Below are 25,731 nucleotides of genomic sequence, written 5' to 3' on the forward strand. Positions count from 1 at the left end.
ATTGAACTTCTCTTGGAATTTATCAGCTGTCACTTCCAGAGGTATTTCTATAAGGATTCGAACTATATGTATTTCTGATTGGTTTTATTTACCAAGATGGTTTAGACATTATTTTTCATCTTCATTCCAAAATATTATATTTATCGTCTCAGAAAGTGTATGGAAATGTGTACTGCATGAGGGAACTTTTGTGTGTAATCTAGAGAAATCTTATTTTCTGGCAGCTCATTTAAAATTAGGGTTCATAATGTCAAATATATTTTTGCAGTGAGAAAATATCTACTTGATTGCAGTTACAATAGGTTCAATGGCAGACAAGAACTTGAGTTAAAGTTGCTGTTCATGAGCAATACTGATATGTAAAGCAAGGGAAGTAACTTCTTCAAAAAAGAAAAGAAAACACAGTTCTGCTGTTAATAGAATATCAAGAACCTGTGCATAAGTGGAGCAGGAGTAATTCTTTTCTTTGTGAATGAAAAAACAAAGATGATATTTCCTGATTCACTAAGACTTGTTTTACATACAGTATTGATAGACAAGTAGTCAACCAAGTCATATGGTGCTAGTACTGCACATGTATGTAAAATATACCTATAATATATTATTTACAGTTTTCATTGAAGAAAGTTAGTGGATGTGCTTGTTGGTGTATAATGTTTTGATACTCATGTTTTCTTCATCTCACCCACTAAGTCTGGTATTTTTGTTAAAAAAAAATTTCTTGATTTGATATTTGTATATGCTAAAATATCTGTCCAGACTTTGAACGATACTCAGGTATGTATTATTATATCATAAAATATGTCAACTGAGAGTGCCATGTAATATTGCCATGAGTTGGTACAAATTTTTTTTCTTGATTTGATATTTGTATATGCTAAAATATCTGTCCAGACTTTGAATGATACTCAGGTAAGTATTATTATATCATAAAATATGTGTCAGCTGAGATTGCCATATAATATTGCCAAGAGTCGGTACAAATATTGTCTGACAAGTATTACAGTATTTCTGAGCCATGTCAAATTTCAAATATGCAGTAACTTAGATTTGGAAAATACTGTATATCCAACACTTGATGTAAATTTTATTTGGAACGTCTGGTCATTCATTATCAAATTATTGATACAAACTGTAAATATTGAAGTAAAATTTTAAAAAAAGAAAGAAAGAAACTTTAGGTTCATTAGTTAGGCATGTATGATTCATCTTTTACTTTTTAGGGTTCATGAAACAGCAAAGAACAACCAAAATGAATTTGATATATTAGTACTCATAATTTTATGTATTTAAATATCAACACAATATACACCGAGTTCCACTGTTGAACAACTCAATGTATGGTAGATCCCACTGTTGAACAACTCAGTATACAAGAAGTTCCACTGTTGAACAACTCAATATACAGTAACTTCCACTGTTGAACAACTCAATATACAGTAACTTCCACTGTTGAACAACTCAATATAAGTAACTTCCACTGTTGAACAACTCAATATACAGTAACTTCCACTGTTGAACAATTCAATATACAGTAACTTCCACTCTTGAACAATTCAATATAAAGTAACTTCCAGCATTGAACAACTCTATACAATAACTTCCAGTGTTGAACAACTCAATATACAGTAACTTCCACTCTTGAATAACTCAATATACAGTAATTTCCACTCTTGAACAACTCAGTATATGGTAGATTCCAGTGTTGAACAACTCAATATACAGTAACTTCCAGTGTTGAACAACTCAATATACAGTAACTTCCAGTGTTGAACAACTCTCAATATACAGTAGCAAGTTCAACCACTAAAGAACGCAATATACAGTAAATTCCAGTGTTGAACAACTCAAAGTACAACTAGTACCAATGTTGAACAGTTCAATATATAGTGAGTTTCACTGAACAACTCGTACTTCTATGGTCATTACTTTATTTTGAATCATTTATCATTTGACAGGTGTATGGTACTTTTAATAAACTTGGTTTACAAAAAAAATCACTTAGAATTTGAGAAGCCAGAATCAATTTGTACCCTCTGTATCAATATAGCAATACATTGAATGTACTCATTTCTACTTATTATAAATCCTATATTGGCAAGTAGCAAAGGTTCTACTGTATAACTGAATTTTTAAGCTTTTGCAACTTTACATGATTTGTTGATGATAGTTATGTATTTGTCAAGAACTGTGATTTCCTTTTGTAACAAAATAGTTATATATATATATATATTGTAGCAAAATATTTTTGTACAATTCTATGCATTGAAAATATTTTTTATACTGTAAATTTATCCAGATAGAAATACATTTCGAAAAAACAGTAATATTTGAAACTGACATGCTATAGTTTAAATGTTCAATTTCACCTCAGTGAAATAATTTAATGACATGTTTTTAAGTTTTACATCTTTTAACATATATGAATTGTTCATTTAAGATATGATCATTGCAACTTCTTTCTTTACATGCTATTTTTCTTCTGAATAAATTATTAAAAAGTCTTTGTATAAAAGATTTGTCTACCTTAGTTTATCATTTTTACCTCATCCTGTATGTGAGATACTTGGTCAGTTTATTTTGTGCGCTGTGTCAAAACAACATCAGGATGATGGTAACTATCATTAGGAAACTGATGCCCATAATTAAGAAGCTGTATGTATTTAATTATTGTTGGAGTGCATTATAATGTGGAGAAAACAGTCACTGCAACCTACTTAGTCCTGTCTGACCATCCTTCTTAAAATTATTTTAATGCAATATGTGTCACACACACATGCAAACATAAACAAATGCAGAGTGACTAGAAACTCTCATGAACATAAATCATACACAAAATAACTGAAAATTTGTCTCTTACACACATAAACACATATGCATACAACACACAATGGAAATCGATTTCCAAAATGACTGGAAATATGCAATGAAAACATTGGTTACTAATTCATGTTGCAGAGATCTAATTACATTTGTATACATATGAATTATTCTACAGCCAGAATTAGCTCTTTAATATCCCAGTCTGTTATCGTAGTTACATCATATTTAATTAAAAAGAGGACTTCTTTGGTATACCTGTCTTCCAATGTACAAGCTCTATTAGGCTTTCCATACATTGCATCTACATTTATACAGTTTTTCTCTCCCTTCTGACCCAGTTCTTCATACATTTAATGATACAGTAGGGGGCTATATAAGTTCTACTGAATTACTTAATCACCTACTGCTATTTAGGGGCCCACATAACAAAGTAAAATTTGGTTTCTGCAAGACAACATAAAGGGGCATATTTCCTTGATTTTCACCAACTTTGGTACGCAGCTTTACTGTGATCAAACGTCTAAAAGAAGCATGATTTTCAGCCCTTTATGTCATTAACAAGAGTTAATGCCCCTGATTGGTTGTTCTAAATTTTCCAAAAACTTGACTTTATGAAGGCTTGTTGGGTTTCAACCAAATCCAAATATGGCATGCCACTTTATATTGATGAAATCATGAAAGAATTTGATTTGAAGCATTTTACATCATTTACTGGACTTGTGCCCCTTTGTTGACCAACCTTATCACTGGTTTGCACAACGTAACGGTAGCAAGAGTGCATTGAATATCACCCAAATTTAGCATGAAGCTTTTAAATGGTGAGACCTTTAATAAGTTTGTCTTTTTCGTGTCTGTAATATTTTGGATCATCCCATAACTTATTTAAAACTGTAGTATGTTGCCAGAATATGATTTTCTTGCATTCATTATTACTTATAAGTTAAAAATCATGGTATTTTATCAAGATATGGACTACTGGAAATAAATGCAATTTTCACTGTAAATTTGTTATGACAGGGTATCTTGAAAAAATTGTGAGCAGTGATTGTAGAAATAATTGTGAAGGCAGTGATGTCATATCAAACTTCTATATTGTCATGTTAGGATGTAAATCTCAAACATTATAGTGATATTTGAGAGAAAACCATATTTCATTATGCCTTTTTGGAATTCAACAAACTCTGCAGGACAAAACAATTCAGAAAACTTTTGACAATTTTGTGTCAAGATGCATATTCAGGGGTAGAAACTTCATGTTTTAAATTTCACCCAACTTAAAAGTTACAAGTCCAATATTGACATTTTATCACCATCTGTGAGCAAGTCTTCCATTTCATCTAAAGTATGTTTGTACTGCCTGTACCTGCTTATTAGTCGAGTCAAGCGGCAAACAACAAAGATCCTGATCTGCCGTACCATAATGTGCCTGCAGATCAGGGCCCATGTTGCTTGTTCTACTGATTACTCCTAACAAACTGCTGACACAGATCTGGCAGCATATTATGTGATGTTAGATCTGTGTCCGTGCAGTCTGCAGTGGGACTTGACTAGTGAGTATAGACGGTATCAGTAATTGGACATGTTATTCCATACCTTGGCTTTAAAAAACTATACCTGCAAAATTATTCTATTTGTGGTGGGAATTCAGTCATTTAGCACTGTGATACAGATCAAAGAACCAAATGTTTACGTGTTACACCTCCCAAACTTCTCTGACGAAGGTTTTCACCTAAAATGATCACTGCCTTATTTACTTACATATTTTGTTTCAGGAAGTGCTTTGTTGCTTTTTTTAATTATTATTTTAAAGTTATACAAAAATGATAATAGAAATTAAATATATTTAAATGCAAATATTCTACTTTTAAACAAAAGAAATTATTCAATTAAACCGATATAATATAGTGTGCAAAAACAGGGCGTCTTGTGTGATTTTTAATCCTTCTATAGAAAAAGTAAGAATTATTTATTTTCTTTAAAACTTACCTTTGATTTCTTCCTATGTTTGATATTAAGATGACTCTTCTTTCTTTTCTCTTCTCTTTCATTGCCACTGTTATTTTTAACAATTTCTTATAGATTTTTAAAAATCTATAAATTAAAATAAAATACCAAATAAAATTATGTCAAGATTGTAGTAGGTACTGTGAATTCATTTATTTTTAAGGATATCAATTTTCATGGTTTGGCAAAGTAAGGCATTTACTATACTAACTAAAAATTCATGCTTTGGAGAAGAGATCCAACTTTTTACACATAAAATTCTTTAATGTCTTTGTTTGAAGAAACAACAAAAGAAATCCACAAAAATAAGTACCTTGCAAAAAAATCATAGTACCCTGGACTCACCAGTTTTGACTCACTAAACAAAATCAGAAATGTACTCCATTCAAATTGATTGCCATCATTTCTTTTTAAACATTAGTTATTTTATGGCAGATCAACTTTATTAGTAATTGGAAAACAGTAGCTTATAGAGAAAACCACATATACTAGCTAAAGTTTTTCTGTTTGACATATTTTTTATTTCGGGAGAGATCTCTTCTCAAAAGTCAAAAAGATATAAAACTGGGAAAATTTATGTTGGTTTTGTAGAAAAGTTATTCACCTGTAAGCAAAAATGGTTAGATCTTAACATGAAATTACATTTTGAAAAGTAATTGTCAATGTGGGTATCCAGAACTTCAGTTTCTTGACAATATGGGTATGCAAAACATTGGTATGTTGACAATATGGATATGCAGAACATTGGTCTTTTGACAATATGGGTATGCAGAACATTGGTCCATGGACAATGTCAGTATGCAGAATATTGGTCTATTGACAATGTGGGTATGCAGAACATTGGTCCATTGACAATGTCAGTATGAAGAACATTGGTCTGTTGACAATGTGGGTATGCAGAACATTGGTCCATTAACAATGTCAGTATGCAGAACACTGGTCCATTGATAACATGGGTTTGCAGAATATTGGTCTGTTGACAATGTGGGTATGCAGAACATTGGTCCATTGACAATGTGGGTATGCATAACATTGGTCCATTGACAATGTGGGTATGCAGAACATTGGTCCATTGACAATGTGGGTATGCAGAACATTGGTCCATTGACAATGTGGGTATGCATAACATTGGTCCATTGACAATGTGGGTATGCATAACATTGGTCCATTGACAATGTGGGTATGCAGAACATTGGTCCATTGACAATGTGGGTATGCATAACATTGGTCCATTGACAATGTGGGTATGCAGAACACCAGTCTCTTGAATGTACTGTTTTGAAACTTCAGCTTGCTGGCTTTGGTCATAACTCATTTCTTTATAAGTGCAAATATTCAGGGACAAAAGATGCAAGTTACAAAAGAACAGTTCTATTTTCAACTTGTTATCAATCTTATCCCTATCTTACAAATTAAGAAAATTAAATGAGTCACAATAAGTTAAACATTAAGATGCCGTTAGTTAAGAAATTATATGGAGAAGAAAATATACCACCAAAATGAAACTGTTTATTTCCCATCAGATATATCAGACTAATACTTTGATATAAATAAAAAAAATGGTACAAGACATAATATAACTGTGTAAATATATGGTAAAAGTATATTTGTAAATATACAAAAATTATAATAACTAATGGTTATGAGTAATCATCATTGATGACAGTTCTACATGAAACTTGACAAATCAATCCTCCATTCTAAAAAATGTTACTGATGCTGACATCCATTGTGAGTCACACTGCAATGATATTTTAAGTAACTGAAAGAATGCCTATTATGATGGAAAGCCAATTCTCCCAATCATAGTTTGTAAGAAGTTTTATTAAGACTTGCTGATTCAAAAAAGACAGCGAAATATTTTTTTCATGGTATATAAATTTGTTACAATTTAAAATGATAAAGATAGGATTTTCACAAATCATTCTATTTGCATGAATTAATGTTGACCAGTGTAAACAACTGTTATGGTCAGGGCATCATTGAGAGATGCATTCTCCTGGGTACACAGACTTTCTGACACTCTCAAAACCAAAGTAACTGTGTCATTTGTGTCCAATCCAAATGGAAATGGCACAGACCCTATGTTGTGGCATAAAATTGTAGGCCAGGTTAACACTCAAGTGCCCAACAAATATGGGTATGTACCTTCTTATAAAGCAAATGTTTACAGACCTCAACTTTATTCTGGCTCTAAAATAAAAATGTTTAACATGCTTTCAATAGTGCCACCTTTCTTAGGTTTTGCTAAATACTTGGTAATTACTCACTTCCTTTATATCTTTTTTACATCCATTATGCAAACATCCATTATTTGAGTACATCTCCTTAAATATGAAATTTAGCAGTCCAAAATTGTCTAATCCATTTTGAAATTGAGAAAACCATCATCAGTGGCACATTTGATTTCTAGAATGTTCACATTTGTTGGTCTAAACTTTGGGTACTGGTAATTTGAAAAGCTGGTCAGGTTTATTGTTTGTTACTAATCCAATGATTATCTCACCTTTAGATTAAAGAAAGTTGGAAAATCATAAAAACCCTTTGAAGTTTCTTTAAATGTGTTGTTTAAAGATGAGAAAAACAATTGGAGGAGTGAACATCATGTGAAAAATTAAATTATCAAGTGATCATTTGATGGATGAGACCTGAAATTTGTTCGATGTTGATTGTTTTCATTCATACTGAAATGATTATAATGATAACTTTGCAGTTTATTATACTGATGATGATAATTTTGTTTTCATTGTATGCCATGCTGATTATCATAATGACAACAATTTTGTCTTCGTTCTATGCCATGCAGATTATTCTAGTGATGATGATAATTTTGTCTTCATTGTATGTCATGCAGATTATTATAATGATGATGATAATTTTGTCTTCATTGTATGCCATTACAGTAATTAGATCCCTTGCTGTACTCACAGTAATTAAATCCCTTGCTACTCTTATTATAGTAATTAGATCCCTTACTATACTGATAGTAATTAAATCCCTTGCTGTACTCATTATAGTAATTAGATTCCTTGCAACTCTCATTCCAGTAATTAGATCCCTTGCTGTCCTCATAGTAATTAGATCCCTTGCTACTCTCATTCCAGTAATTAGATCCCTTGCTACTCTTATTACAGTAATTAGATCCCTTGCTACTCTCATTCCAGTAATTAGATCCCTTGCTACTCTCATTCCAGTAATTAGATCCCTTGCTACTCTTTTATAGTAATTAGATCCCTTGCTACTCTTATTACAGTAATTAGACCCCTTGCTACTCATAGTAATTAGATCCCTTGCTACCCTCATCATATTAATTAGATCCCTTGCTACCCTCATTATAGTAATTAGATCCCTTGCTATACTCACAGTAATTAGATCCCTTGCTACTCTTATTATAGTAATTAGATCCCTTGCTACTCTTATTATAGTAACTAGATCCCTTGCTACTCTTATTACAGTAATTAGATCCCTTGCTACTCTTATTACAGTAGTTAGATCCCTTGCTACTCTTATTACAGTAATTAGATCCCTTGCTACTCTTATTATAGTAATTAGATCCCTTGCTACTCTTATTATAGTAATTAGATCCCTTGCTACTCTTATTACAGTAATTAGACACCTTGCTACTCATAGTAATTAGATCCCTTGCTGCCCTCATTATATTAATTAGATCCCTTGCTACCCTCATTATAGTAATTAGATCCCTTGCTATACTCATAGTAATTAAATCCCTTGCTGTACTCATTATAGTAATTAGATTCCTTGCAACTCTCATTCCAGTAATTAGATCCCTTGCTAATCTCATTCCAGTAATTAGATCCCTTGCTACTCTCATTATAGTAATTAGATCCCTTGCTACCCTCATAGTAATTAGATCCCTTGCTACCCTCATTATAGTAATTAGATCCCTTGCTATACTCATAGTAATTAAATCCCTTGCTGTACTCATTATAGTAATTAGATTCCTTCCTACTCTCATTCCAGTAATTAGATCCCTTGTCTAGTGGTTAGAGAATCCGCCTCGGATGTGGAGGTCATGGGTTCAATCCCCAACCGAGTCATACCAAAGACTTACAAAAATGGTACTAACAGCTGCCTTGCTTGTCGCTCAGCATTAAGAGGTTAGTGTTAGGACTGGTCGACCTGGTGTCAGAATAATGTGACTGAGTGGGACATCATGCTACATGTCTGCGACATGATGCCCCAGTGCTAGACATCATTATAAACCATCACACTGCAGACATCGTAGTGATATCACTGAAAGATTGTTAAAGCTACTCAAAATTCCAAATCACACACACACACACACACACACCATTATCATTATAATAATTAGATATCTTGCTATACTCATTATAGCAATTTTCTACACAAGCTGCATCCAAAATTTTGAACTGGGAATTTTTACAATCAAATTGGGGAAAATGGAGTTTTTGGACTTGTGTCAAACTGAAGCCCCATAACAGGTCCAGAACCATCCCTGACATTAAGAAACTAATGAACGAATAAATCAGTAAATTAAAGAATTAATTATCTGTACTTAAGCTGCACCTTATGTGGTTGTTAGTAACACTTTCTTGATTTGAAAAGAATGAATATACTACAAAATTAATTTCAAATTATTGTATGTACTTGACTCTCGAGTTAAAACATATCTGCCTCCAAAAGGTGTGCTAGTAATATAATGTACAGAAGAAATAAAAAACAGTAAATGATTCTATTTCTTACCCTGTTTGTCGACGTCTTCTACTGGACTCACAATAGGCTTCAAGTTACAAACAAAATTTAATAAAATACATTAATATTTTTCATTCAAATTCAAGTCTCTATGCTTATTTGTTGAAAAAGATATTTCCCAGTATTACAACCTAACTGGGATATGCTACAACAGTTATCCATACAACAGGGGTACACCATTATAATGCTTCAATAGTGATCATCAAGAATATTTACTTATCCAATAGATTAGTGAGGAGTTTATTTAATCCATCTGAGAATTAACTGGTCTCTACTGTCAACATTTTGACCCAATCGCAGTTTTGCGTCCATTTTCTTGACTGCAAATTAACTGTTATACATAAACACCTCTTGTGTGTCCAGCTTACTAGTGGAAAATAAATACGTAGAAAACTAGATAACAAAAGTAACATAAAACATGGAGACAAGTTAACATAACCATTTCATGTAAAATAAATAAAATTATATATAATTATTTCAATCACAAAATAAAACCAGTATCAATCAACATTATTGTCCATCACCTAATACATTCCTCTTTCTCTTTCGATGGTTGCGCACCATGTTGGAGGTTGTCAATTTTTCGGTTTTACGTGTTTCCCATCGCTGAAAATCATGTAATCCAAGCTGACCTGAGTGAAACAATGACCTTTCAGCCTCATCTAGTTTTTCAGTCAATTTGCTTGTGTCCTCATTGTATGCATTTTGTGAAGAATCCATGATTTTTCTGAACCTGGTTTGAAATGTCTGAAAAAAACACAAGGATAATGACCACAACATACAAAGCATGTCAAGCCTAAATACATCACCGCCTTATTATGGGTATTTATTCATACATTCCTTTCTTGTTCCCACTCTTTTGTTAGCATGCCCATCCAATATTTTGGCAGTCAAATTCTGAGACAATGGTACACATCTATATTTATAACCCTTTCTCAACCAATGTAGAAGTTTGCACACAAGAAACATCCACAACAACTATGTTTGGTCAGTGACAGATAATATAATGTCCTCTGCAGAAATGTGGATTTTCCCAAATCCACGATGCAAGTACTGTATCCCTTTCTCACCTCAAGAAAAAGTTGCACAATATGCACAGACATCGACAGACTAACAATTTTTTTTCCCTACAAAGTCATGGGAACATAAATAACAATGGTTCCAGGAACTATTGGAAAGTCATTATTCATGTGGTACTAATTTTGTTGATTTTATGGTTGCTTGTGACCATATGTTTCATCAACTTAAAGAACAAAGATCTTTTTGTGTCCCTTTCCCAAACTAACATTATTTTGTGCAAAACCATGAAAATGTATACCCATGAAAATAAACGATTTTACTGTATTAGGTCCCTCCTACAGATTGTACTATAATGTGTTCTCCAACTATACAACTTTCAAGACTTTTTTCCCATGGATACAGCAAGCAAATTTTCTCTAGTCATGTGTCACTGAACCAATTCATCCCATGCCAACTACTGGCAATTTTAAATGAAACAAAATTTACAACCACTCTGCAATCTGACTAGTCAGATTTTAACTACATTTTCAGCACTTTATTCGAAACTAATACAATCATATTGTTCCCTAGGAAGATAGGAATAGTCAGGGTGGCTTCCGATGACAATTGCACAGGTTACCAGTGATTTTCTCCAAATTAAAACATTCACACACAAGTTTTTCTGTTGGGTCAAGGCATGTGGACATCACTGAAGCTGCAATTTTAAATACCAAAGAATCAGATAATGAAATCTATCAATGGTCAATTGATTCTGCTTGCGACAGGTAGTAACTCCTGCAGATGTAACAGAGCCCTTACTATAAACATAGACCATTATTGTAAATTAAGGTCATAATTATAAACAAAGGCCTTAATTATAAAGCAGGTGGTAAATGCAGCCAATACACTTTCAAATAAGCGTGCACATCCACATTATACCATGTATTCATTTAAAATATGCTACTGCAGTCATCAACAATTACCAAATACAGTGTGACCGAGATATTACACGGTAGTTGGGATCCATAGAACCTGACTGTGTTATAGACCAAACCGTGTTATAAGCAGCCAGGTCAGTTAGCTGAAGAAAATGAAGCATGTACCAAAAAAAATTTGCAGGGGTAGGGTGGGGAATAAATGCAGGCAGTAAAATACGCGCTTAATTGGCACAGTTACCATCTTAAATAGATGTATATTAAATGTGAAATACACCTGTAGTGAAAACAGAGAAGGCACATATATTTTAGTGTATTTAGACAACCACGGATTGGTAAATATACGTGTATACTGTTTATATATACATGTCTAATGTATAGCATAAATAGAGTATCAACACCATGTACTCACCTGCGAATCAGATACATTGAATCCACAATATAGTAATTCTATCGAACATATGCACACAGATTTAAAATAGGTCTGAATTCAGTGGAAAAATGTAGCACAATCACATAAAGAATGATGAAGCACATTTACTTTTCAGTATGTTCCAAGTCAGTTAACGCTAGTTTGCGTTTTAAGCTGCTGTTGGTAGTGTTTGTAAGCATAAACTTTTTCCATACAAAAAGGAAACTTTCATGGCACAGTAAACGTGTTCCAGTCACGTTGAAAAATGGAAAAAATCCATCAGATTTCATTGCTTTTATTTAATTTGGTACTGACTTCCTTTGAAGAAAAGTTCTTTGTTTTTATTGAAGATTGTAGTCAGCTTTCTTTGATGAAGGGTGCATGCGTTATTGAAGTTACTGCTAAGGAACAGCTCTTGAGAACCAAACAAATGCCAGTTTCTTATTGTGGCAGCAACATCAAATAATTGTATTGCATGATTGAGACTGATTTTTTTTCCATTTGCTTAGTACGTTTTCATAACAATCGGTGCTTCAAAGGTAATATGTTTTCTTTGAAATTTCAGCACACTATTTTATCTGGGTACATTTTTAAAAAGGGAATTGGCCATTGTTTGGTCAATTGTAGTTACTGTTCCTCCCTGCCGATTGAACAGACCAACAAGTATGATGTTTGTTTTTTTTTGTTTACATTTGTGGTAGTGGAGTGATGCCGCCTTCCACTCATGCATCAAAAATTTAACAAAGGGACATCAGACAATGGAGATGCAGGTGTTCTGGTCTGATGACCAAGATTAATACAGAAAATGTGAGTGTTCTGAAGGATTTAAATCTGAGTGAAACAAAGAGGAATTTTACTTACCATCCACATACAAATATCAGTCTGTGTAAATATATTAACTGCTAGTGAGCGGTCAAAAATCTGATGAAAGATAGATTACGAGATAATGCCTTGTCCGGTTCATCTCCGCTAACAGAAATGCCAACAACAAAACAACAGATATCTCACAGCATACAGTACTCTTGCTAGATGTCAACATAAGCAGATTATGATATAACAATGCACTGTTAAGATGGTTTGTCAGTATGGACAAAGAATTTGTTTATGTAACAATAGATAAATTTCAGTACATTTTATATCAAGTTGTGGCTTCATTTCATGGGGCCTCTGAATTTCTCTACTCCAAACCAATGATTGTATATACAAGTTCAAACAGCCAACAATGTTGGAACAAAAAAAATCGCCAGATGTTATATTTTGCTGCCAATAAGGGGGAAAAATCTGCATTTCGTGACATTTGCAAAGCCCTATGCAATCCCAGAATAAGCTTTTTACACGTTATTTTTCGTACTTTTAAGAAGAAAAAACTGTTTTTTCGTGTATGAGAAAAATACATATAAAATTTCAGGAGCCACACCCCAATCATCTTGTTTTGCACGATCTCTTCCCCAAAATGATAAACTTTTTACGTTTTTTAATACTTTTATGAAAGAATTTTTTTATGTATGAGAAAAATGCATGTATATAAGATTTCAGGAGCCACACCATGACCGTGTTATATATCTGAATTCATGCTACAACGGAGCTTGCTATAGCAGGGTCACACTGTAGTTTGTTACTGTGAAACTGTTTTCTGTATTAGGTGAACATTAGGCCAGAAGTTACACAAATCCTGATAAAGGCATACAAAACAAAGAGAAAAGCAAAATAAGGAAAAGTCCTTAAAATAAAAAATGCAAATTCTACAAACTATTCTTTGAAAAATTCCAAAGCCTTCTCAGCATCATCATCATCACAGGATGCCTCCCGGGTCAAAACATGTTTGTCTTCATTAGTCTCCTCATACTACATTCTTAATCATGTAGGAGACACTAATGCAATGACTAGAGGCTTCATCTGCATGTCAACAGGGAGTCAGACATAGGTTGCGAAGGGGCTTAAATAATAATTCCTGTGTAATTCTAGGCCCAGCTTGGATGAACTATAATTTAGTTTGCTGCTGGGCAGGAGCTGTGTGTTTACAAGTTAGTCAAATGTGTATTTTAAAAAGACTGTTAAACCAGTCAGCAGCATTTGGTGCATCCCTGGATTCTGATGTTTAAAGCATGGAGTAATACTACTAAAATGGCAGAAGAGATTTCCTATACAATTTATAACTTGAATCTGGAGCAATAAGCTACACAAATGTAATTAAATTATAAACTGACACCTACCAAAACCAATAACAAGCTATTTGTGAAAAACACTTATATTTTTCTTCTCACATTCTCAAATACAATACACTGCTACCTTACATTAGTTGTATTTTTCCAGATGAATGAACAATAACAGTATGTCTTTTACAATAAACTAATTTAAACAAATCTGACCATACTGTGGCCATTGGCTTCAAAGATGATTCTCATTGGAAAAGATAACTTTTAATCAAGAAAGCATTGCATGATGTAACAAAGGACCTGACATAGTTAATAAAAAACAGCTGGCATGGTGATACAATGGAAGGCATAGTGCAAACACTACTGCTTTGCAGGTGAGACAAAATATTTATGCACCAAGAGTTGACATGAATGCTGCCTTTGACATTACCTTCACCAAGGATTTAGCTATATCTGCACTGGCCACATGTTCAAAATGCAGTAGTTTGGACCCAAAGCTGTAATAGTATGGTCCTAGCTTATGTAGATCCACGACTGTGGCATCGGCACTGAGGATTTCACGATAACCCTCCCTGTATTGTTTGGGTAGATCAACACCAACAATATGGCGCTTTCGACTACAAACAGCCCGTCCCAGCCAGTAAGGAAATTCTATTTTAGTTCCAGGAAGAAGGTGTTCACTCTCATGACTGTTATCCAAGTAACCTGAAATACATTAATGCAGCAATGACAGATTGTTCAGACCAAGAGTAAATAAGCAAGATATGCAAATAACATTATAATTTGAGGTCACAAGGATAAAAGGTTTATTTTTTAAATAAAGGGAAAAGATAAAGTATATGGACATGGCTTTAAACTGCATGATCATTAACTGACATTTAACTTCAAGCAGTCTAAAACTGTATCAATTTGATAGCATGTCACTGACCATTTTATCAAGGTTGATTATATATATTCCATGTGTGATGATCTTAAAAAATAAAATACTAGAGAGGTGTTTATGGATGAGAAATAGCCCTCTAAAGTGTCCAAAAACCAATCTCAGAAATGTAAAACTTAGCTGGATAGATGGACAGACAATTTAAATACTTTTTAAGGTGACATTGAAGTGTCTTGGACTCGTCATCTTGGGAAATGTTTGGCTAAATGGAAACATAATTTTCAGGAGTCATTTGCTAAACTCAGGAAAACTTGAACAATTAGATTTCTTTTCTTTAGGACACAAAAACAAAATCCCTCAATAGCAACACTAATGCCATCTTATTAGTTCTCTGTTAAATTCAGCTTTTAGGAAATATTTTCATTACTTTAAGAATAAAATTACTACTAACTACAACCTAGATCATTGTATCACAAATACTTTGCAATTTAAGCCATTTGTAACAGTTTAATCAGCACTGGGGTCCTCAATTTAAGCCATTTGAAACAGTTTAATCTGGACTGGGGTCCTCAATTTAAGCCATTTGTAACAGCTTAATCAGGACTGGGGTCCTCAATTTAAGCCATTTGTAACAGTTTAATCAGGACTGGGGTCCTCATTTAAGCCATTTGTAACAGCTTAATCAGGACTGGGGTCCTCAATTTAAGCCATTTGTAACAGTTTAATCAGGTCTGGGGTCCTCAATTTAAGCCATCTGTAACTGTTTAATCAGGACTGGGGTCCTCAATGTAAGCCATTTGTAACAGCTTAATCAGGACTGGGGTCCTCAATTTAAGCCATTTGTAACAGCTTAAGCTGGATTGGGGTCCTCAATTTAAGCCATTTGTAAGTTTAATCAGGTCTGGGGTCCTCAATTTAAGCCATTTGTAACAGTTTAATCAGGTCTGGGGTCCTCAATTTAAGCCATTTGTAACAGCTTAATCAGGACTGGGGTCCTCAATTTAAGCCATTTGTAAGTTTAATCAGGACTGGGGTCCTCATTTAAGCCATTTGTAACAGCTTAATCAGGACTGGGGTCCTCAATTTAAGCCATTTGTAACAGTTTAATCAGGTCTGGGGTCCTCAATTTAAGCCATCTGTAACTGTTTAATCAGGACTGGGGTCCTCAATGTAAGCCATTTGTAACAGCTTAATCAGGACTGGGGTCCTCAATTTAAGCCATTTGTAACAGCTTAAGCTGGATTGGGGTCCTCAATTTAAGCCATTTGTAAGTTTAATCAGGTCTGGGGTCCTCAATTTAAGCCATTTGTAACAGCTTAATCAGGACTGGGGTCCTCAACTTAAGCCATTTATAACAGTTCAATCAAGTCTGGGGTCCTCAATTTAAGCCATCTGTAACAGTTTAATCAGGACTGGGGGTCCTCAATTTAAGCCATTTGTAACAGCTTAATCAGGACTGGGGTCTTCAATATAAGCCATTTGTAACAGTTTAATCAGAACTGGGGTCCTCAACTTAAGCCATTTGTAACAGTTTAATCAGAACTGGGGTCCTCAATTTAAGCCATTTGTAACAGTTTAATCAGAACTGGGGTCCTCAACTTAAGCCATTTGTAACAGCTTAATCAGGACTGGGGTCCTCAATTTAAGCCATTTGTAAGTTTAATCAGGACTGGGGTCCTCAATTTAAGCCATTTGTAACAGCTTAATCAGGACTGGGGTCCTCAATATAAGCCATTTGTAACAGTTTAATCAGGACTGGGGTCCTCAATTTAAGCCATTTGTAACAGTTTAATCAGAACTGGGGTCCTCACCTGATGAAATACTTTTCATCACTTACTTTGATACATTAATTTAAACCTGTGATATATTTTGTTTCAGGAAGTAAGTTTCCTTACAGATCTTTACATTTTATCAGCATGGCAGTGATAATAATGCCAGTGATGCATAAATGATCTTGATTTTCCTAACCATAAAACTAAATACATCTGCTGCACTAGTATTTTGGGGATTGCTTGAAATTTTACAATAGCTCGTTGGTACAAGTAACTGGTAACTAAATATAATTGGTTAACTTTCAAAAAAATATTGAAGGCACAATCAGAATTAGAAACCAGTAGGGCTATAAAAATTGGAGAACAGAGCTAAGAAATTGTAAATGCAAGCTTACAAGATTTTGATTTGGGACTGAAACAATGTTTTGACAGCAAATACACATGATAAAACTAGCATCTAAACTCCCTCACTTCAGCAATCCATTATTATGTCTCAGCAACCTGATCACCATGGGAACTCCAGCCCAAACTGTAAGTTGTCTATTTTAACAGACTAGAAAGGCTAAATAATACTACTGAAATAACCATTTCATTGAATCCATCCAAAAACATAACCTGACTCTTGTTCTGATGATGTATTGCTCCTGACCAAAGCCAACAGGAATATGAGACTGCAACTGTATGAAAAAACAAGAATTCCGTATACACTCTCTAATAAGTCGAGACAAACTGCAAACAATGATCCCGATCTGTGATAGCATAATGCACCTGAAGATCAGGATCAATGTTCTTTGTTCCTGACCAAATGCACAGGCTTGGATCTGCCAGCACATTATACAGATCTGGGTCTATGCAGTTTGCATCTGTACTTGTCTTATAATCGAGTATATATGGAAGGTTGGCTTCTGACAGACTGATGTTGAGACATTTAACCTTCAAGTCATGAAACACATTTTGTTAGTAAATGAGTACTGACAATATCATTTTTCAAAATAGAATGGCAAATTTTATCGGAAAAAAACCAGCATATACAAGAGAAACAGAATCTCTGTTATACCCCTCTCAGCAGCCACATGTAGATTTCAACTGAATAGCTCTGTTTATTGTACTGAAGATTTCTGGATTCCACCTGGCTTATTTTTAGCATATTAAAACAATTTTTTATGGTCAAACAACTATTACCCATTTTTCCAATTATAGGCAAAGTTTTGTTTTTAATGATCATCATGTGTTATGTATATTTAATTTGTAATGTTTGTTAGCTATTTTCAATGAATATTTTCAATGAATATATGTTATTAATATCTGTATTTTGTACCTGACCTTTGTCCAAAATCAAGCTAATAGCAAACCTGACCAGTGACATTAATTTTGTAAACAATAATAGTTAATATTTCTCTATCAGTACAGATTAAATATTCAGATAATTATCAATGGAAGTAAACTATTTACTTCCATATGAATGTAGGATACTAGTTTTTCACTTGGAAATTCCAAAACTTGATAACAATTTTGAATGTTTTAGGAAGAAAACTGACCTACATACTGGCTCTATTATTGTGTCATAGCTTATTACTCGTTCTTGCCTTAACATCCAAAGCAGAATCAGTCTGGATGTTGTGTTCAGTTTTTAATTTGGCTGGATTTATTTATTTATCCAAATTATTGTTCACTGGAATTACATGCTCTTTAATATTCTTGGACTAAAACATTAATTTGGAATTATAGTGAATTCAGACAAGAACATTTTGGATTATATTAATGTGATACGTCAAAACTCTGTTAACACATTGCAACATTCCAGGCCATTGGCATATTAGGACATTTGAGACTACAGACACATTAAAACATTCAATACTGGAATTTATTTGGAATACCACTGGAATTCAATTGAAACTTCATACATTTGGACCAGTGATATAACTTTTAGGACTATCTGGGATTTAATTCACATAACTGTAAATTCTTTGAAAATTTTAACTTTATATTCTAGGGAAATTATTTGTTGAATTTACAAAACTTTACATTTTCACCCTTTTCTGTTACTTAGTTTAAGACCATAGAGTTTTAATAGTAGGATTTACACGTTGAGAAAAAAAAAACAAACAGAAATTTGATTAAATGAAGACAAAACTATTGAAAAATACTTTTGTATATTGACAACATATATTTTGTGTTACACAATGCATGTGTGAAGTACAGTACATGCACATGAAAATTCCACAAAATTTCACGAACAAGTTAGAAAATTCCTGTATCAGTCACATCACATTAGAAAATATAGACAGCACATAATTACCATCATTAACAATAATGGTAGTCCTTGTTTTATATACTGTTTATTCACTGTCAACCAACATGTGTCACTAAACAATGAGCTATAGTGTGCTTTGTCACCAGCAGCATATGGCTGTTTAGCTGCCATTTACACACTACATGTACTTAAATTGGCCTGGATTTCAGGCTGCCCGTGACAACAAACGTAAACTTCTTAATGAGGCTACCAAGGGAAAGAGGCTACTCATAGGGGAACAAAAACATGTCACCAAGTTTTGAATTAATTAAGCACAAGGAAAATTTGTACCTTTGCAAAACACTCACAAATTTCAGAATACAGAGTAGTGCATATCATTAAGATTATCAACAGCATAATCAATACATAAAATGGAATTTAATTAAAATTTAAATTAAATTAAATGTCTTTAGCAAAATGGGTAAGGATGGGGCATAAAAGATAGTTATGAAATTTATGCAAGCTTCATCTGTTTTAGTCATCTGGACTGAGTCATGTAAGTGAACATTTTTCACAAACTTCTTTGCAAGATGCCCCCACCTTCAATTTCCTTAACAGCCAGATACTGTATTTAGTTTCAGGTGAATTAAAATTTAATTTGCATTTTAAGCCTCCATTGGCAGCCACCATAAGTATAAATAAAGCAATTTTTTCCTGCAGAAAACAAAATTTGCACAATTCAATAAATTTGTTCCAATCAACGATAACTTAAGAAAATACAACAACTGATGAGATTACATTGCTTTTGTACAGTTTTTTTTTTAAAAGATTGTAGCTGGCTTGTTTTGATGGTGGGTGGGTGGGGGGCAAAGTGGCTGAAAACGCTCACCATTATGGATCATTGCCATCTCCCCTCTGTCTGCGTGGGTTCAAGTCTCGGGTTTGGCCAATGTGGGTGTTTGAGAAAGCTTGCCAGTATTTTCTTGTGGGTCAGTGGTTCTTTCCGGGGTTTTCCTCCACCATTTATACTGGCCTCCATGTATAGCCTATCTTGTGCTGAAAAATGGCATTAAACCCTACAACAACAACAACAACTTGTTTTGATGAAGGGTACATGTGCTATTGAAGTTGCCACGAAAAATAACTTTCAGGGATCAAACATATGCCCATTTCTTAATGAACAAATGCATTAAAGCCTGGTTGCAACATCAAATAAGTGTACAGCAAAGTATGACTCAGAACCGACAGCTAGTCGACATAAATGATAAGAAAACAAAGTGGGACCTATGGCATTCGTCATTATGTATATATTTTTATCTCAATGTTGACATAAGCATGAACAATTTGAAAAGTGAAAGTAGTTGTAAAATACTTATAAAGTCTCATTTATTCTGTCTTGTTCTTGTCAGAATCTTTTCATAATTGGTGACCAAATGATGGCAAATGGCAACTTCCTCCTTAAGTTGGTAGCCATTCTGTGACCAAAACATTTGACCTACTCTGAGTTCTGCTGCTGAGCTATTTTCTAATGGTACATGCTGTGGTAATTTTCAATGTTTTCGACCATAAGGAATAATATGGAATTTCCCCAAAATATCTTGCACCGAATTTAATGAAAGTAACAGCATAATTTCATTTTACATCACAAAATAATTCCAAAAAATTATTACATTTTGTACAATACAGTTGTATTTATCACAAATTAATTTTGAATATTATTATATATATATATATATATATATATATATATATATATATATATATATATATATATATGATCCTTTAATATGTCTGACACGATATGCAGAGAACTCGCCCTGGGAGAACTTGTACCAAAGTATCTGGAGAAGTCACCCCAGAGTGGTTCGAGAAGTCGTCCCAATTGGTTGGAGAAGTCACCCCAAAACTTATCATACAGATAACATTTTTTATTTTATTTTTTAAATAAATAAGTTATTGATCGCAATTTGAATTGTTCAATTACCTAGTTGAGAATATAATTCATCCTGGTTTACATTTGCATTGTAATTCAAAGATGTAATGAAAAAAAAGGAAATAAAGCGAAGATAACAAATTTAGAGAGATAAAGAAACAGTGTTAAACCCCTCATGTAGAAGATTAACTGCTAATGACTATATTTTGTTAGGCAACAGACTAAAATTTCATCCTAAACCAAAACATTACAATAAATTTAAATTAGCTGAAGAAATTTTGAATTTTTCTAGACGCCTAAAATTAAAAGAATTTTTTTATGATAAAGCATACAACAATTCAGAGAGTAAATCGAATTCTTTTCATTCTAAACAAAATGGGTTATTTTAACAGAAATCATCTTTTACACCACCTAGTGGACGTGATTCATATTTTGATTTTTATATATATACATGATCACAAAAGAGATTAACTGGTTATCATAAAAAGCAATATCATAGTAATATTTCTAAGGACGAAATTAAGTCTTTATATAATCTAATGAATGACAACAGTATAGTGATTAAAAAGGGTGATAAATCAAACACTATTATTATTATGAATCAAGAAGATTATGTTAAAGAAGTTGAACATCAACTAAATGATGAAAAATACTAGAAACATATCAATGAAGACCCGTCAATAGAAATTAAATAAAAAATTTCAACATGTATTAATGAGATCGCTAAAAAATAATAATTCCGTATATGAGGAATTTGATACTTTCCCTGTTAACATATGTATACCTCAATTCTACATATTACCCAAACTATAATTTACCTTTAAATTATCCAGGATGACCGATTATATCAGGCTGTAATTCATATACTGAAAACCTATCCAAATTTACTGATAGTGTTATACAACCTTTAATGAAATCACTTCCTTCATACATTAAAGATACTACTACTTTCATTAAAAAGCTGAAGTCTGTTCCACAGCTATCTGATAACTCAACCCTGGTATCATTAGATGTAACATCATTATATACCAACATTCTGCATGCAGATGGTATTGAAGTGTGTAAATATTTTCTTGATAACAATCCTAATAATAGCATACTATTTAGTGAAGATATTTGTAAAATAATAAAACTTATCTTGGAAAATAATTATTTTCAATTTAATAATACGAGTTACATACAAATAATGGGTACGGCAATGAGTAGTCCAATGAAAAAATTTATTGATCGCCTAAATCATTTCCACCTGATGATTAAATTTACTTATACTGCATCTAGTATGCATGTTTCATTTTTAGATGTAAATGTAATAAAAAGTATTGATAACACTATCTCTACAAATATTCATATCAAGGAGACTAAATTCCATCAATATGTGGAATATTCTTCATGCCATCCCATGTCATGTAAAAACGGTATACATGTACCATGTAGCCAGTCCAAAAGATATCGACGCATTATTTCAGATGTTTGTCAAATACAAATTTCGATGAATAAATTATAAACATATTTCCAAAATAGAAATTATCCTACACATATAACTGATTCTGTGCTGAACAAAGCCTGTAATCTTACTCAACATGAGGCTTTAAACACAGAAGAATGTAAAATAGAGAGATGTAATTCCTTTCACAATACAGTATAATCCTTCATTATCTAATATAGGTCGTATAATTAATAAATAGTATAGTCTCCTTAATTTATCAGATAAAACCAGCGTAAAATCACTTTACAAAAATAAACTAATTCTCGCTTATATAAGACCCAAGAATCTGCAAAAATTTTTAATTAGAACTAAACAGACGGAAAAGAACAAGAAAACAATTTTCATTATCTAAATGTAACATAAACCGGTGCTCTCGATTTGCAAACAAAAGAGAAAGTACTTCTTTCAGTAGTGCTAATACAAAAGAGGTATTTTCTCTACATGATAACACTAACTGCATATCAACTGATCTGATTTATTTGATAACCTCTAACAAATGTAGCATGCAATGTGTTGGACAAACACTTCAACAAGTTTTTTTGAGAATGAATAACCATCACTTTCATATAAAAAAGTATAGAGATCCTCAGTTTTCCTCTAATATTTCAACACACTTTAACAACAATAATCACTCTCTACTAAATTTTTCTTTCATGCCAAGAGATATTGTTCATGGTGACATGAATAGACTCATAAAAGAAACTTAATGGATTCATAATTTAGATACTTTGTATCTTAATAGACTTAATGCCAATGCACTATATAAAACTGTATAATTATTTTTGAACTGCTATATTGTATACTCTTTATAACAATATAATTATATGTATGACTCTATTTTATTTTATTATTTTACTAATTCAAGTTTTATTAGAGACTCATGTATTTTTTAGATCCTGTTATATATATATATATATATATATATATATATATATATATATATATATATATAATTGTTATGACAATGTATATCATTTAGTACATCATTTATGACATTAGGTAATGACGTAATTGTTGTTTTAAAATAAAAGATATCATCTGTTTCTTTCAAAACATTTTGTGCCTGAAGAAGCATAAATTAAATGCGAAACTATTTGCACAGAATTTTATGTCTTTGTGTTGTTTTTTGTCACAATTATTCCACCCCACACGTCGTTTTCCATTTTCCCTCATAAGTTTTATCTCCATCCATCAAAGAGCAGACCGTTCATTGTAACAGTTCATTTAACTATTTTCAATGGAATTTAATCTTGCCCTCTTATTTTAGTAATATCTAAATTATATCAGCAAGTACCCTTTCTAATTAATAGAAACAAACCTGAGTTAGAATTACTGAAATGGTTTCACTGAAATATGTCTTGATTATATGATGGCTTCACTACGTTGCAAATTTTATAGATTTAGTAAGTTATTAAGTTGAAGAAAAACAACAATAAATAAAGCCTTAACAACCATGTGGCGACATCTCAGAATTAGTATATATTATCCTTGGGGCAACTTCTCCAGGCGAAGTGGGTAGACTTCTCCGACCACCATAGGGCAACTTCTTCTGACACCTGGGATGAGTTCTCCCAGGGCGAGTTCTCCGTAATTTGTCTGACACATGTCAGGTAGGCCAACAAATTGGACATTGCAAAAGATATTCAGGCCAAACGCAAATTATTGGAAAAAGCTCAGATTTAAAAAGGGTCATTCTTTACTTATTTACTAAAATATGTTAATGTGTTAAGTACATAATTCATTTGCATGACTACTGGTCATAATGCAAATGAGAAAACATGATAGAAGCATACAAAATCTAACAGGTATATAGTGACAGTAAGGTATAACATTGTTATTTTAACTAAGCCCAAACATGCAGCCATTCCCTGAAGTTATTCAACTCAAAAAGCAAATTGGACATCTTTAAACACTACTTCACCAAATGGTTGAGAGACATCTGGAACAACTTACATTAATGTGGTCAGTGCTAAGGATGTTAAATATTTTGTGAGGAGATTAAGCAAATATTGGCACGGCCAACCAGTGATCTATGACTTCAGAAAAGAGTATACCCTGTGACAAACATCAGATGACAAGCTGAATACACAATTTCAATTGACCCCACGTTCAGAATCTACAAGGGGTAAGATAACATGCGTAGAACAACCATTACAGGAGACGATGTTAACGAGAAAAAACATACTCCGACACCCCCCATAGCTGCCACGACCAGACAAAATGTAAGAAAATAATGCAAAAGTGGTGGAGAACTATTTGTTGGTCTAGATAGGATGTTGTGGGCTCTGTAATCTATTTTTTAGTCTTAATGATGTCAGGGAGAAGGGGACTGAGGGGACGGTAAACATTCCAACCAAGTCGATAAATAGGCAACTCCACTCTGCAAGGAATTCTTTCGTTTGAGGCTAAGATGTCATCTATGTCGAAATAATTTTCCGATGCTTTCAGTGTCATCCTGATTCAGTTTTGTTGCCCGCTGGTTGAGAAATGATAGTCGATCACAGAAAATGACTGTCGATAAACAGAGCATCAACTCAAACATGCCGCCAAACTCGTCCAACAAAATAAGTCAAGGGATCTCTCAGATATGATATAATTTATATTATAAATAAAAAATATGGAAACCACTGAGAAAATATGGTATTACTGTCAAAATCTGTGTATTTTGTGTACTGTATTAAACTGTTTTATTAAATTCTGTTTGTAATAATTGTCACGGTGTTTTCATTGTTATTTTCAGAAAAGATATCACAGGTGCAGCACTCATTTTACCTGTGTAAGAGTGCCTCCCTGGAAAAGGTCTAATTTAGCTAGAATGATGTTGCCGGTGTACTGAGAAGCCTATCTGGGACAAAAATGCGACCAAACGTCCATTTACCCAATGCTTATAAAGTTATTTAACGTCAACATTATATTGTTCGTTCTATACGGATAAAAGACGTGATTTAATTATAGCGGCAAACGGGTTTTGCGAATTGATGGTAAGATCATCTCCTTATTTTTATTTGCAAAAAAAAAATTAATTTGGGTAATTTGGGAATAATCATCAAAAACAAAGTTACAATTAAATTAATTAGTGCGATCTGATCAAAACAAAGTATCGAAGAGATGATTATAATAAGATAAGACTATTTTAAATTATTAATTAATTGTTATGATTGAAAAACAATAGTGATGAGATTTTCAAGTGGAAATATATAGTACTTTAAATGATAATCAAAGCTAGAAACATCACTTAATATATGACAATAATAGACATAAATTCAGCCTAAACACAGAGATAACACGACCCTATTTATTATTCTATTATTATCTTTATTATAAATAATGCGAAGTTTTAAGGATTCGCAGAATATAGACGAAT

The 25,731-nt window shown here is 32.9% G+C and overlaps 1 protein-coding gene across 1 annotated transcript; it reads right to left on the bottom strand.

The window, feature by feature from the left end:
* Positions 1 to 6,323: 6,323 nt before the first annotated feature.
* On the bottom strand, positions 6,324 to 24,927 carry LOC149782916 (DNA replication complex GINS protein PSF3-like). Its single transcript, XM_089934472.1, has 3 exons — positions 24,722 to 24,927; positions 14,494 to 14,768; positions 6,324 to 10,308 (listed from the first exon to the last, which is right to left on the bottom strand). The coding sequence occupies exons 1-3, from the start codon at positions 24,819 to 24,821 to the stop codon at positions 10,072 to 10,074; spliced, it is 612 nt and encodes a 203-aa protein (XP_089790598.1). The 5' UTR covers positions 24,822 to 24,927; the 3' UTR covers positions 6,324 to 10,071.
* Between the last annotated feature and the right edge of the window lie 804 nt (positions 24,928 to 25,731).

This window comes from Sinohyriopsis cumingii, chromosome 15 (genome assembly GCF_028554795.1).
Source record: "Sinohyriopsis cumingii isolate HCF-2022 chromosome 15, ASM2855479v2, whole genome shotgun sequence".
In the NCBI taxonomy this organism is placed as follows: domain Eukaryota; kingdom Metazoa; phylum Mollusca; class Bivalvia; order Unionida; family Unionidae; genus Sinohyriopsis; species Sinohyriopsis cumingii.

What these genes read in the sequence shown, in the direction of transcription:
- LOC149782916 (XM_089934472.1), bottom strand. Translation starts at nt 24,821, where the DNA reads ATGACACTGAAAGCATCGGAAAATTATTTCGACATAGATGACATCTTA. An exon ending in GTTGCCTATTTATCGACTTG is followed by an intron (nt 14,769 to 24,721) that starts GTTGGAATGTTT and finishes AATGTATTTCAG; the next exon opens with GTTACTTGGATAACAGTCAT. An exon ending in TAGCTAAATCCTTGGTGAAG is followed by an intron (nt 10,309 to 14,493) that starts GTAATGTCAAAG and finishes TGTTTTTTTCAG; the next exon opens with ACATTTCAAACCAGGTTCAG.